This window comes from Penaeus monodon, chromosome 5 (genome assembly GCF_015228065.2).
Source record: "Penaeus monodon isolate SGIC_2016 chromosome 5, NSTDA_Pmon_1, whole genome shotgun sequence".
Lineage (NCBI taxonomy): Eukaryota > Metazoa > Arthropoda > Malacostraca > Decapoda > Penaeidae > Penaeus > Penaeus monodon.
In genome coordinates, this window is record NC_051390.1 from 4,169,854 (window position 1) to 4,183,767 (window position 13,914).

General features: G+C 34.2%; 2 protein-coding genes across 2 annotated transcripts; one reads left to right on the plus strand and one right to left on the minus strand.

Moving 5' to 3' along the window:
* On the plus strand, positions 1 to 9,775 carry LOC119572899 (RNA-binding protein 7-like). The gene is made up of 2 exons (XM_037919848.1): positions 1 to 179; positions 4,932 to 9,775. The coding sequence occupies exons 1-2, from the start codon at positions 90 to 92 to the stop codon at positions 5,937 to 5,939; spliced, it is 1,098 nt and encodes a 365-aa protein (XP_037775776.1). The 5' UTR covers positions 1 to 89; the 3' UTR covers positions 5,940 to 9,775.
* On the minus strand, positions 7,618 to 13,596 carry LOC119572900 (DNA-directed RNA polymerase II subunit RPB9-like). The gene is made up of 4 exons (XM_037919849.1): positions 13,447 to 13,596; positions 10,523 to 10,635; positions 10,284 to 10,415; positions 7,618 to 9,691 (listed from the first exon to the last, which is right to left on the minus strand). The coding sequence occupies exons 2-4, from the start codon at positions 10,619 to 10,621 to the stop codon at positions 9,536 to 9,538; spliced, it is 387 nt and encodes a 128-aa protein (XP_037775777.1). The 5' UTR covers positions 10,622 to 10,635; positions 13,447 to 13,596; the 3' UTR covers positions 7,618 to 9,535.
* Between the last annotated feature and the right edge of the window lie 318 nt (positions 13,597 to 13,914).

Sequence of the window (13,914 nt, forward strand, 5' to 3'; positions counted from 1 at the left end):
TCGGTTGATTGTTTACAGCGTCGCCCATCTATCCAGGGGAAAGGGGACCCTCGCTGCCTTTAAATAAACCACCTCCAACGCCCTCCAAAATGTGCGACGAGGAAGACAGGACCGTGTGGGTGGGCAACCTGGACTCTGAACAAGTGACAGAGGACGTCCTGTTCGAATTGTTTTTGCAGGTGAGCTGGAAGAAAAAGAAAAACAAACGGCGGGGGGGAATTTGGCGAGACCTTGATGGACGGGGGGTTTGCTTAGTTAATTCGCAAGGGAGTCGTGTGATTGAGGTGAATTTCGGTCTCTTTTTTTTTTTAGGGGGGGCTGAAGATTGTATTTAAGGGTAGGATGGAGGCTTAGAGGTGTTTTATTTATGGTGGGTTGTCGTGTTGTTCTCGGCGATGTTGAGAACGGAGGAGGTGTGTCACGTTCACGGGAGCGAACTTCGGCCGACTTTGGGCCCCAGGAATCTGATTCTTTTGAAGGATAATGATTAGTTAATTGCCCAGTTTAACCATAGTTTGCTGAATAGGTTGATGCATAATTACTGAAATGGATGAACTTAATATCAGTGTACATACAGATTAGGAGCAAGGTGACAGAAGGTTGTTATTGCACATTCACATGCTATGTTCTGAATAGGTTTTCCCAATACCTTCTAAAAGCAATTGCAATGATTTTGTGACTGATTCTGGGCAATTTCATGCCCTTCCTAACTATTGGGGCCGAGATTGTCACTAATGGGGATTTACGCAGCATAATTTTATTATTTTTGAATAGTAGAGAGTGAGAGGAATCCTTTGATATCAAAATTTGTTGATATCAGATATGCGAAGGTATTTTGAGAAATTACCAAATTCATTAATTTTTTTTATGTATATCAACAAGTAAAGTATATATTTATGCAATGAAAAATTCAACGACAAATTTATAAAGAGAAGAGATTAAGAGAATTTGCTGGAGATAAGGGGATAAAGCCCTAGGACTTAGTCTGAGAAGGCTATAGTTATTTTATAAACATTTACAAGTAGATCTTCTTCAAGACTATTAACCCATTCCCGACGGGTGGCATGTACCCACATGCCATGGCATGGTGGGACCATCTGCCGGGGGCATGTATGTGCATGCCATGATGTATGTATGGAGATGCCATGAGTTATTTTTTGTTACAATCACGGCAAAATATTATTTTTCTGCCACTGAAAGCGTGATTAAGTCGTTTTTAACACTTTCTCAAAAAAAAAAAAAAAATGCAACAAACTGACGATTTCAACTCCATGCTGCCGCATACTGCATATTTTATTCAGACTATAGACTGAGTAATGATCAACTATGGAGTCTATATAACAACAAAAATAGTCTCGATTTATCAGGAAGTTTGGCAAGTAGAGACTTTAGAAAATAATGAAAACTGAAAATACAACATATCCTCATAGTATTACGAAGAAACGGCAAGGGATGCTGGTATTTGGCATGAGTGGTCGCGCATGCTAGGGCGACGATATAAGCCCCAGGCAGCGAGGCCCGGGCCACTATGAATACTACCCGTCGGGAAAGGGTTAAAAGAATTTCCTAGAGATAAGGGGATAAAGCCCTAGGACCTAGTTTGAGAAGGCTATAGTTACTCTATAAACAATTACAAGTAGATCTTCTTCAAGACTATTAATTTGAACCCATATCCTACGAGGCCCAAGCTAATAATAAGGGAGTTAATGAATATAATAAAGTATTGGAAATTATGGCATACTATATATGTGCACTTACATAGTATACCTATTATATCAATTTAGATATCGTACCATGACAAAGTTTGTTGCTTATGATGTTGGTGGGGTTAAAGTTAAAGCAGTTGGTTCATACAGCAATCTTTGTAGAAGTTGTGCATTTAGGATAGGGTTCATTTGTTCTTTAATTTAGGTTAGGGACTTTGTGTCTGATGGATGTGGTCCTGTTGTAGACTTAGACTAATATAAAATTACTCCTAGACTTGGCATTCTTGATAAATGATACACATTTTCTCTTTCTATGGGAAAAGGGCAAGTACCAATGGATCGAGGTGAAAATAGCAAATGTAAGAAGATTCGGGGGCATAGTCAAAAATACAGCCAATGAGTGGGGGTCTTGGAATACTAAGAATGGCTGAAGGTCAGTGGGTTAGGTGAACTAAGATTAGGGTAAGTAAGGTGAGGTTAGGTTTGGCTAGGTAAGATTAGGTGAAGGTGGAAGTCTGGCTAGGGGGTTAGGTTCAGCTAGGTAAGGTTAGGTGAAGATGGAAGTATGGGCAAGGGGGTTAGGTTCGGCAAGAGTCGGGTATTGTATGGCAGGTTGGCATTTAAGATTTTTGAAGCCCTTAGAAAGTAAAAGGTTAATCTATATGGTATGAATTGCACCAAGGTAGGGCAAATTTAGGATGATATTCTTATAGAGGACTAAAAGTTGTAGTCATCTGCACAAGAAATAATCTGCAGACAAACAGTAATGCCTCAAATAAAGAAAAAGGTTCACAGGAAGCAGCGCTCACAGCTTAAGTCCACTTAGTGCTCCCAGGTTTTAATCCTATTTTGTTGGGGGTAGAGTCCCCCATCAACCCTATCCTTTGGACACTCCTATTCAAAGCAACTTAGATTATTTGTGACGTAGTTGGGGGACTCAGTCTCTGGCAAGTGCATCTGTACTATAAAGAATTACCAAGTAAGGTGTTTTTTAAATCATTCCTGCCATATATGGAGGTCAGATCATGCAAAATAATTCATAAACCTTTAATAAGGTTGATCATGTTTGCTGACATATTGTTGTGTGGACATTAAAGTAATAGGCAGAAAACAGTTGGCAAAGATATGAAACCATGAAATTCTAAAACCAAAATGTTTGTTTTGTAAACAAAGAAAATGTCAGGTGATTGATATTTTGGCTATGAGTGTTTGCACATATCATGGTCATTTCCTCTATAAAGAGATATCACACAAAGGCAAGTAATCATCATAGGACAAATCCATGCAAGTCTCCATATAGATTATATTAAATGATTACAATGTTGACTTTTGTTTGTTTTATTTATGAGTATTGGACATAAATCTTTTAAATATGCTCTAACTTTGGAGAAACTCTTGCCTGTTGTCTTTTAGTAAGCCATCATCAGGTTGGTAACTTCTCTATTGTATTTTTAAGTCATATATCTCCTTGAGCTGAGGGAACAATATCTGTGTGATAGAAAGTCCAGGAGGAGAAAGGTTATTGATGGTAGGTAGAACATGAAATTTTGCTTCTCATGTGATAGTTCCTGAGGCTTACCTCTTAGAAATTGCACAAATGATTATTTCCATTATATTAATCCAATTTATTATTATTATTATTTTATTATTGTTATTATTATTATTATTATTATTGTTATTATTATTATTACTATTATTTTTTTATTAATTTTATTTTTCTGTTTTATTTATTTGCTTACCCAGCATTTTCCCTTTATATTTTATGCCTTCCTTTGTATCAAGGCCAATATTGTCACCAGTTTTAACCAGTGGCATTGGACACATGCACTGTTTGTCACTGTAGTGGGTATAGTTGCTTTTGTTTGCACGTAATGGTTTTGCAATCACTTAATTCCCAAGGAGTCAGCTACCAAGTCAGTTTGATCTTAACTGTTTATCATATTTCTTGAATTCTCAAAAAAAAAAAAAAAAAAAAAAAAAAAAAAAAAAAAAAAAATATATATATATATATATATATATATATATATATATATATATATATATATATATATATATATATATATATATATATATATTATGAGGATTATGATGGTATTATAAACAAGAATAATTGTAATAAAAAAAAAATTCCTCCAGTAAATTCAAGGAATGAGGTCCATAGATTAGGGCAGGAGGCTTAGTAATTCTCTCATTGGTGGGCAGTTGCTAATGAAAGTCTAAGTTTAAAGTTAATTATGTACACAAAACCACAATGAGTAATTCATGTAAAAGTTAATAATTATATAATATACTGAGAAATTATTTATACATAGAGAAGCAAGGAACAATTTACAACAAAATATATAAATTATTAATATGTACCATTTCTATTAGGGGAATATTAGTGAAATGGTAAGTATTGGTGTAGCTGCAGCTGAGTGCAGTGCCGCATAATATCACTGCAGAGACAGATAGTTTCATATCTTACTTGTGGTTCAAATAAATGAAATTAATAGAAATTATCACTGAGTCTGAGCTTTATATATATATATATATATATATATATATATATATATATATATATATATATATATATATATATATATATATATATATATATATATATTTTATCTTATTTTTTTTTTTATCATCATTATTGTTGTAGTTGTTGTTGTTGTTATTTATTATTATTATTATTATTATTATTATTATTGTTATTGTTATTATTATTGTTATTATTATTGTTATCATCATCATCATCATCATCATCATCATCATCATCATCATCATCATCATCATCATCATCATCATCATCATCATCATCATCATCATCATCATCATCATCATCATCATCATCATCATCATCATCATCATCCCACATCCCCCTCCCTCCTCCTCCTCCTCTTCCTCCTCCCTCCTCCTCCTCCTCCTCCACCTCCCTCCTCCTCCCCCCTCCCCCTCCTCTTCCTCCCCCTCCCTCCTCCTCTTCCTTCTCCTTCTCCAAAATATTATTGTAAAACAAGTACCAATGTCACACATGCTGGCAGATACATAGCATAATGAGCTTTTGTGGTACAGGAATCATTTCTTTCTTTATCCCTTTGTCTCACTCTAACAGAAATGAATATTTATGAAAATACAAGCTTATCTAAAGTTTTGCTAGCATGTATCTTTAATTTGTGACTTCTGTATATTTAATTTAAATTAATTATTATTATTATTTTGATCTTGATTTCTTTTTTTCAGGCAGGACCAGTGCAGTATGTCAGGATAGCTAAGGACAGAGCAACTGGAATGTACAAAAACTTTGCATTTGTCATTTATCGTGATCCAGTGTCTGTCCCGTATGCAATTGAGTTGATGAATGGAATTCCTCTTTTCAATCGTAACATGAAAGTTCAGAATAGGGGCTTGCAAGAGTTACAACAGAGAGGACTTGCACCTGGACCTGGTGGGATACACACTCTGGATCCCAGCTTATTAAATAATAGTCCTCAGGCTCCTCAACAGAATTACCCATCAGTGCAAGCACAGAGTTGTGGCCAACAGCAGTCTCTCTTAGGCCCAGGCCCAGGTATTCCAGCAGCACTACAAGGTCGAGTTCCGCAGCATATCATGGCATTAGCACAACAGCAGATAGCTTTGTTGCAGGCACAGCAGCCTTGTCTTTTATCAGACAGTCCTCTGCTCAATGCGCCAAGCATGCGCTCATCAGATCGACTTGGCTCTGTGAATTATGGCATGTATGGTCAGGGACATCGAGGCCATAACATGCAGAATAACATGCGAGGGAGTGGATCAAGAACTAATGATTCACCACACAATCAACATTGGAACAGAGGACATCATTACAATAATAGAGACAGAAATTCTCGATCCTTAGATGACCGTCATAACCGTCATCATGAGGACAGAAACAGATATGGAAGGTCCCTGGATGATCACCAGAGTTTCCGTCATAATCAGAGAAGTGGCGGACAGAAATACATTGATAATGATGCGATGAAGATGCTGAAAGGGCAGCAGAATAGAGAAGACAGTGTTTCTCAAAATTCCAACATGCTTGCTCAGTTACAGCAACAGCAAGGTCGTTTTGACTACAACAGGTTAGGACCAAAGAATGATTCTTACACGAGACCAAATGGACACAGTCATGATAGTCATAGATCGAGGGATCATTATCACAGCCGGTCTCACGGAAATGACGACAGGTCTAGCGGTAGGTATGATCCATATAGAAGTTCCAGACGTTGATGCCATTGTGCCTACAATATTGTCAAATGCCAGTTTGGTACTTTTTTTATGTTTTTGTTTCAGAAGAATAACCTACTTATGTACCTGTGTATATAAATTGCTGGAGGTTATTAGATGAATATTTATGGCAAATTTAGTGTTCTCTGGCATTTTTATTGAAAGATTTGAATATCACTTTTTATATTTGGGTAAAGGTAACAGAACTAATTTGTTTTGTCATCCATGTGGTTTTAATGGATACAGTATTTCCTTTGTGAAGTATTTAAATAATTGAAACTGCAATATTTCTATTGTTTCTTCTCTTTTCATTTTTGTCTTCAACATTATTATTTTTAGCTGGTGACTTTTCCATTTACTTAGTCTTAGATTTATTGCATCTTTGTCTTCAGATAAAGAAAGACTGTGATTGTGAATGTGTGTGAATATGCATGTGGGTTTAGATGCACGTGTGTGTAAGTTGTGTTTAAGGACTGAATGTGTGTGCACATCTACACACAAATGTACATATGCTAATTTTCATGAGTGCACACATTTTCTTTCATATTCTCCCTCACTTTTTCTTCACTTACACCAACTTTAGAGTAATATCCCATATCTAGTTGCATTGTCATCAACAGGAATATGAACTAAAAAATATTATATATATAAAAAAAAGGGTTTTGATGCTTGGTGTATGTAGGATGGGTGGTGAAGAAAGTATGTGTATTCTTATCATTGTATAGGCATGTAATCCCACCTTTATTTTATACTTTTTTTTTCCACTTTTATTTTTTTATACATGAAATATTGCTCTGTAAATGAATTTGAGATTTTCAGCTTGCATAGTTTTCATGTACATTCTTTGTTGACGTGTTCATTATTTGCAGAATCCAGTTTGTTACCACTTGTCTGTAGAGAAATATAATGTATTAACCTCATTCAAATTTAGATTTGTAATTTTGAATAAGTACTAGAGTGAATTAGTTGTGGTTTTGATGGTAACCTTATCAAGTGGAGAATACCTTTGGGTTTCAAATATTTGAATGCATTATATTTACTTTTGGTATATGTGAAAGTAATCCTTGCTGTGCGAGTGAGAGTGAGTGACAGAGAGAGAGAGAGAATGAATGAGTGAGTTCAAAAATTCAATCAACAAGGCAATGCATATGTCTTCATCGTTAAAATTGAAACAGAACAAGACAACAGAGGAAAAACAATGCCAACATCACTGATATAATTGAGGAAAATTTCTGCTTGTTTTGCAGCTTCATGTTACGACGTTATTATTAATCATTATACTTCTTTATTTGTGTTGCCTCTTTTCTCTTCTGATTGATTCTTTTAGCATTCCTTTCATTTTGAGGGAATACTGTGAAATTCGTGCTAGTGCAATAAGTAGCAAACTGAAGAACTTGCTGGCAGATCCTAAACAGTGAAATATAGGAAAGTAAAGAATAAAAATTTGAATTAAAATTTAAAACTAAATTTTATATATATATATTTTTTTTTTTCTTATCCAGTTTTTTTTCTTAGAAATGTAAAAGTAAGTTTGACAGATGGTTTGACTTGGAAGATGTTTCAAGATAGTAAACTTCTTATCCATGTTTTATTTGTTGTAAATACAGTTTAAGGGACATTAAACTATAAACATAATTTTTTTTTATTTTCATTACTACTCTGTTACTACCATTAACTTTTGTTTCATGGGTGTTTTAACGTTTATTTGTTCTTCCTTTTCTATGCACTCCTTCATTGACTGAATATACTAAAAGTTTCTAAGCTGATATGTTCAGGTATGAATAATGTATAAAAAAAAAATCTTGTCACCCCAAAAAATGCACATCCATCTTGGGTATCCACAATTTGTCTTTGTTAATGTCTCCAGATATATTCACATGGTGTGAAATGTTCCCCCATCTGTATCTCAGCTAAGAAAAGAAAACAAAAACATATAATTGATTACTTTGCAACTTTACCCATCTTCCCTAGAAGACAAATGAGGTTGTGTGTTAGTAGGTGTGATTCATTAACCATTGGGGTCTGTGCCCTCCTACCAACACACGCAGTGACATCAAAGCTATTCACATCACATAATGAATTAAATTAAGAATGAGAGAATGATTGTACACAGGACTTCAGAGTGGAATTTGTGTGGCAAACCAGTGTTAATCCTCACACAAAAGGGCAACAGGGAAGGAAAAAATCCTCTCATGGTAGGGAAAGTACTTAGACACCCAAAGGTGACTCGCGCATTTTCTCCCTTGAGAGGAAAAGTAGAAGCTACTTTCATACCTTACTTCAAGACAATTAGAGGAAGAATATCCCATGTTGCTAGACCCCCTCCCTCACCCTTTTCTTCTTGAACTTCCGCACTGTGAAAGGATTTTCCAACAAACTAAATTGGGTAGTGGCCAATTAAGTGGGGTTCTAAGAAAACATTGGCAGTTTTTCAATTTGCATTCACCTTCTTCAATATTCCAAATACAACTTTGGAAATTGTAAGTAAATGTTAGAAAAAAAATAAAGTTTTTTCTTCACTTCAGGTACTTGCATCTCATAGTGATGCCAAACACAATGGCACTAGTACTGGAGAAAAAGCAGATTTGTCCAAGAAACTGATGGTGCAGGATATATCATAATGTGGGTTAACACCACTCTGCTGTGCAGTTTCACATCTTTGAAGTCCTGAACAGATACATTATCTTAATCTTACTACTTTACCTTGTTATGTACACAGTTTTGACAACACTGAGGGTAGTAGGAGGGGACACAGTAGGCACTTAAATTGTAACAATCTTGCCTGTTGTCTTGTTCTACATGTCTATGAGGAAGATTTTTTTTATAGCTGAGATACAGATAGGATATCACTTCATACCATGTGATAATACCTGGACACTGACATAAATAATAATACACTTTTCACTTCAGTAGCAAAAAAGTAAGAATGCAGCTCTAATATTTTATGATTAGTCACAACACTTAATGACTGTATTGCCCTAAATTACATTTAACACTTTTCTCAAGCCAAAATAAGTTCTACCTGTGAGTTAAATGGCAGAAGGCTAAGAAGTGCTGCTTCAAAGAAACTTTATTAGGAACTTTTCCTGGATAATGTTTCCATTGACTGTCACCACTAAGAGCTGATGATTTTCACAGAATGTCTATGAATTGATGAAAATAGATAATAAAATCCATTCACATACATCTATATATATCTCCAATAGTCCTAGTGTAATAATGTGGTAGTATTTTGGTAGCAACAAATTGTTATGCACATTTTCCTGTATCTTGAAACATAGCTATAAAATAGCTGGTCTATTTCTGAGAAGGAAAACCACATCACACACACTGCAGACAATTTGTGGGTGTATATACACAAGCACATGTTGACAGAATAAAGCAAAGATATGATTTTTTTTTATTGATGTTATCAGTTAAAAATACATTTTTCATTATACATGTATTGCATACTTTCAGGCATAATTACATTAGCATGACACATTTTCACAAAGTAAGAAATGTATTCAACCCAACAAGAATAAGTACCTGAAAAATTACTGGCAAATTACTTGTGGGTGATTTTGTAAGAAAAAAATAGATGATGATAACAACTTAATTTACTCAGTCCAACGGTGTGTGCACTCACTATTGCAACATACATAGTACAGTCTCATCTCATCTTCAGCTCTCCTGGTCTGGGCTTGGAAGAATACCGCATCACGTGTACTACACCTTGGGCATGGATGGTCGTCTGTCCGTGGCAGTGTTGGGTCCTTGGTAAAAGAGAACATTTAGAGTACTTGAGAATAAATGGAAAAGGTTTTGTTACTAAAGAAAAAAAAAAAAAAAAAAAAAAATCAATTTTCCTAATGTATAATCATACACTTTTATCAAGTTTTTATGGTACAGGTGAGATCAAAAACTGAACTATATTTTACACATATACAACCAATTCTGATATTTTATATCATTGTTAGTTGCCAAGTTTAATACTTGATATATACCCCAATTATAAAGTTATGCAACATGAACACAATCTTGAGACAGACTCTCCTAACTCTTTTATCTTAGAAAATGTTTATACAATCAACATAGGCTTAGATCCCAAGACTATAGCTGCAACCTAAGTTGATACAAGTAATATGCTCAGTAAACATTAAATACAAGGCAATAAGTACAACAATAAAAAGATGTTAAAATACATCACACTCATCATTTATATCCTCTTTATCATGAAACAAGTGATACAACTGAGCTATGTTCAATATTCTAATACAGATAATATATTATGCTACATGCCTTAAATCTTGTCGATAATATAGCAATTTTATTGGAGTGTAAAAAAGATGCGTTCTTCCTATTTACCTGTATCACTTCTGGGTTAATGTGCCGGAGTTCATCAATTTCATGCATCAACTTGTTGACATAAATACAATTATTTTCTGTGGGCATTTTGTAATCACAGTTCCTGCAGGCATAAAGCAATATCTTGTTTTCCTGGAAATTCGATTTTGATTAATAAACTGGTGAAACAGAAAACAAAAATGGAAATTATTTTGATTATCAAATCAAATGTCTAAGCAACAGATATGAAGAAGAAATACCTTGTCTTCCTTTGGATACAACATATTGTTACACTCCTGACAGAAACGGATACCGACAAAACCTGGTCCATCTCCACCTCCTTTTGCCATAAGACTCATGGCTGCTGCTGCTTCTGAAATGAAAATTAAGTCCTTTTAATCATAAACACAATACTTTCAACCAAATCAACACCAATGTACACATTTCAATGAATAAATCTTGCAAACTGATTAGAACTTTTTATACACTAAGAGACATTTTATACCCCAAAACAAGATGTGCATACGAAGACATATTCAGATACGCATAGTATAACTTGTCTATGAGAATATACAAATTTATAGTTACATCATATTTTAAGTAGCAATTAGGAACATATCATCACTGCATTACAGCTTACCAAAAGGTTAGTTTTTACTCATCACCTTACAAGGTTCCCCACACTGTTATGTAAACTTTATGAATACTAATCTGAAACTCACTATGGGTTATTAAAATTTATCAACCTTAAATAGACCCTCTATAATGTTCACTGGTCATGTGACTGACATGACTATTGTTGGCCAAAATAAAGTCATACACAATTTCTTAATTCATATAGTACAAAAAAATTGCTCAATAGATATGTGTTAACTTATCACTAGAGAATACAATACCTTAAGATGTTTTGTGGAATCTAAACAAAATATATAAATATATATGGATACATTTACAGATATCCACTTTCTAAACTATGGTAATTCAATGTTAATTAATTTCCAGTTTAAACAGCATTAGATATCTATAAATCACATTTATATCAGTGGCTTTCAAGCAGAGATTAATTATTATATATATCTGCCTACCTATCTATCTGTCTATATAATACATCATACTAACGATACTAAAATACGAGTCACGACCAAGCTAGTATTGTACTATTCATAAATATTTTCATTATGTATTTTTTTACGATGGCATTTTACATTATGCAAAAAACTTGTGAAGATGCATGATAAAAAAAAAAAAAAAAAAAAAAAAAAAGGAATGATGAACTCTAAACCTAAACTAATTATATATATATATATATATATATAAATATATATATATATATATATATATATATATATATATATATATATATATATATATATACATACATACATACATACATACATAAATATATAGTTAACCATACCTACTATCTACCAAACTAAGCTTGCTATTCCTGATTTTGTGTTCCAAACCTATAAAAACATTTATCTTTGAAAATGAGAATATCAAAGCAAAATGACATGATAACTCTGAAACTATGATCACACACATCCATGATATTTATGGACAGCTTTAATCATGCACAATGGAGAGGTATATCACAGTACTTTCCTTTGTTGTAAAGCATCTTCTGCTGAGATAAAATATGAACTATTCAAATCTATTTTGTTCTGGACTCCATCACTGTAAAAATTGCGATCAATGCCATGGACTGTTAGAGGAAAGATCCTGATTTGCCATTTCTTTTCCAATAATTCTCCTTGAAAAATTTTAAGATATATCCAAACATATAATAAGGGAGAATTCTGATGGACTGGTGCCGTGGAATGGTGTGAAACTGGAAGAAACTGGGGCAAGCTTGTTTACTATCCCACCTAGATTCATGGAAATGCTATTGCAGACAGCTTGAGGCAGACTTGTATGGCTTCTCTTCTTCTAAGTGCCTTGTCCTTTCAGGGCTTTGGCAATCATGGTTTTCCATCCCATTCTGTCTGTTGACAACTTTAGCAGTTCTAAGTCACTTCTGCCCATATTGAGATCTTTGTTCAAGCTGGTGATGAACTTCCTTTGTCTACCCCTGCTTCTCTTCCCTTCTATCTTTCCTGTTAACACTAAGTTTTCCCAATCCTTTACATCTCATTACGTGTCCTAAAAATTGCATCTGTCTTTTCCTGATAACTTTCATCAAGGTTCTTTTAACTCCTGCTCTTCTTAAAACTTCTCCATTAGTAACTCTTTCTGTCCATGAAATCCTGAGCATTCTTCTGAGGAACCACATTTCTACTGATTTTAATCTTTCTTTCAAATTTTCACTGACTGTCCAAACATCACACCCATAAAGCAAAACTGACCACATGTAACATTCTAACACTCTAACTTTGTTTTTTACATTCAACTGTCTGTTCTTAAAGACAGCACTCATCTTGTTGAAGACTTTCTTTGCCATACCAATTCTTTTCTTTATTTCAGTTACACTTCTTCCATCTGATGTTATCAAACTACCCAAGTATGTGAATTTCCTCAACATTCTTTAACACAACACTGAAATAAACACAAATGCCTTGTAAGGCATTTGTGTTTATTTCAGTGTTTGGAGGACATTATGTCACAGGTCCTATAGGCCTACACTACACATGGTGAAGCCATGCTTGGCCTCCTATACAGTAATTCAGTTTCACTTGACACTTCACCACTCTCAAGTTGGAATTTAAAATGGGTAAATATCCTGAATAGGATTACAAAGAGAGGAAAAGCTAAGCCAAGTCGAAATGACTATAAACTATTACCACCCCAGCAATGGACAACAAACCTTCACATTTATTCTGGAAAGGTAAGACAGCAATTTCTAGACCAAGAACCACTACAAGCCTTGAATTGTATATAATATAAATGATCAAGACTTACTGGCCTTTGCTGAAACATGAAGGCCACCGCATCAACTTTGTGTCCTATCTAACTAGTTATCTTTAATTTTAAGCCTTCTGTCACTGTACATGGCAAATACAATATATGTGAAAGAAGTGACGTTTTGAAATTCACTACTGGCTAACTAGTAAGAACTTCCAAACATAAAACCAAACGTATATGAGAAATAACAACACGTTCTGTTATTTTGGCTTATCTTAGGATATTGGAGAATCACTCAACAAACTGCTATTTAAACAAACGACTTCAAACACCACAGTCTTACTATTCCAAAGCCAGAAGAAATAAAACTATGGGGTACTGTCAGCCCTGGGAAGACGAGACGAGACACGAGATTTTGCAAAAGTTTTTCTGTAAACATTGGCTTCCTTTTACCACACGGTACGAGCGTAATGCATTATTAGAAAAATAAACATGGTGGGTCTTGTTTGTTTAGGTGTTGTATGTAAATGTTTGTTGTGTTTTTTCTAGAGTGTTTAGTTTATTATTTTGATGTGATTAATCTTCATGTCGTATATAATTGTCAATGGCTTATTCTATTTTAGGCTCGTACCTCTATATATTATGCAGCTGTCAGGAAAAACAAATGCGTACTTTACATTTCAATGCCGAATATCTTTTCTTTTTACGTTGTCATATAAAGACATCTTTAAGGCTAATATTGACAATGCTTGGAAGAGATGTGTTTTACGAATATAAAGTACTCTTTTTTTTATCACACTATCGGCTTTAG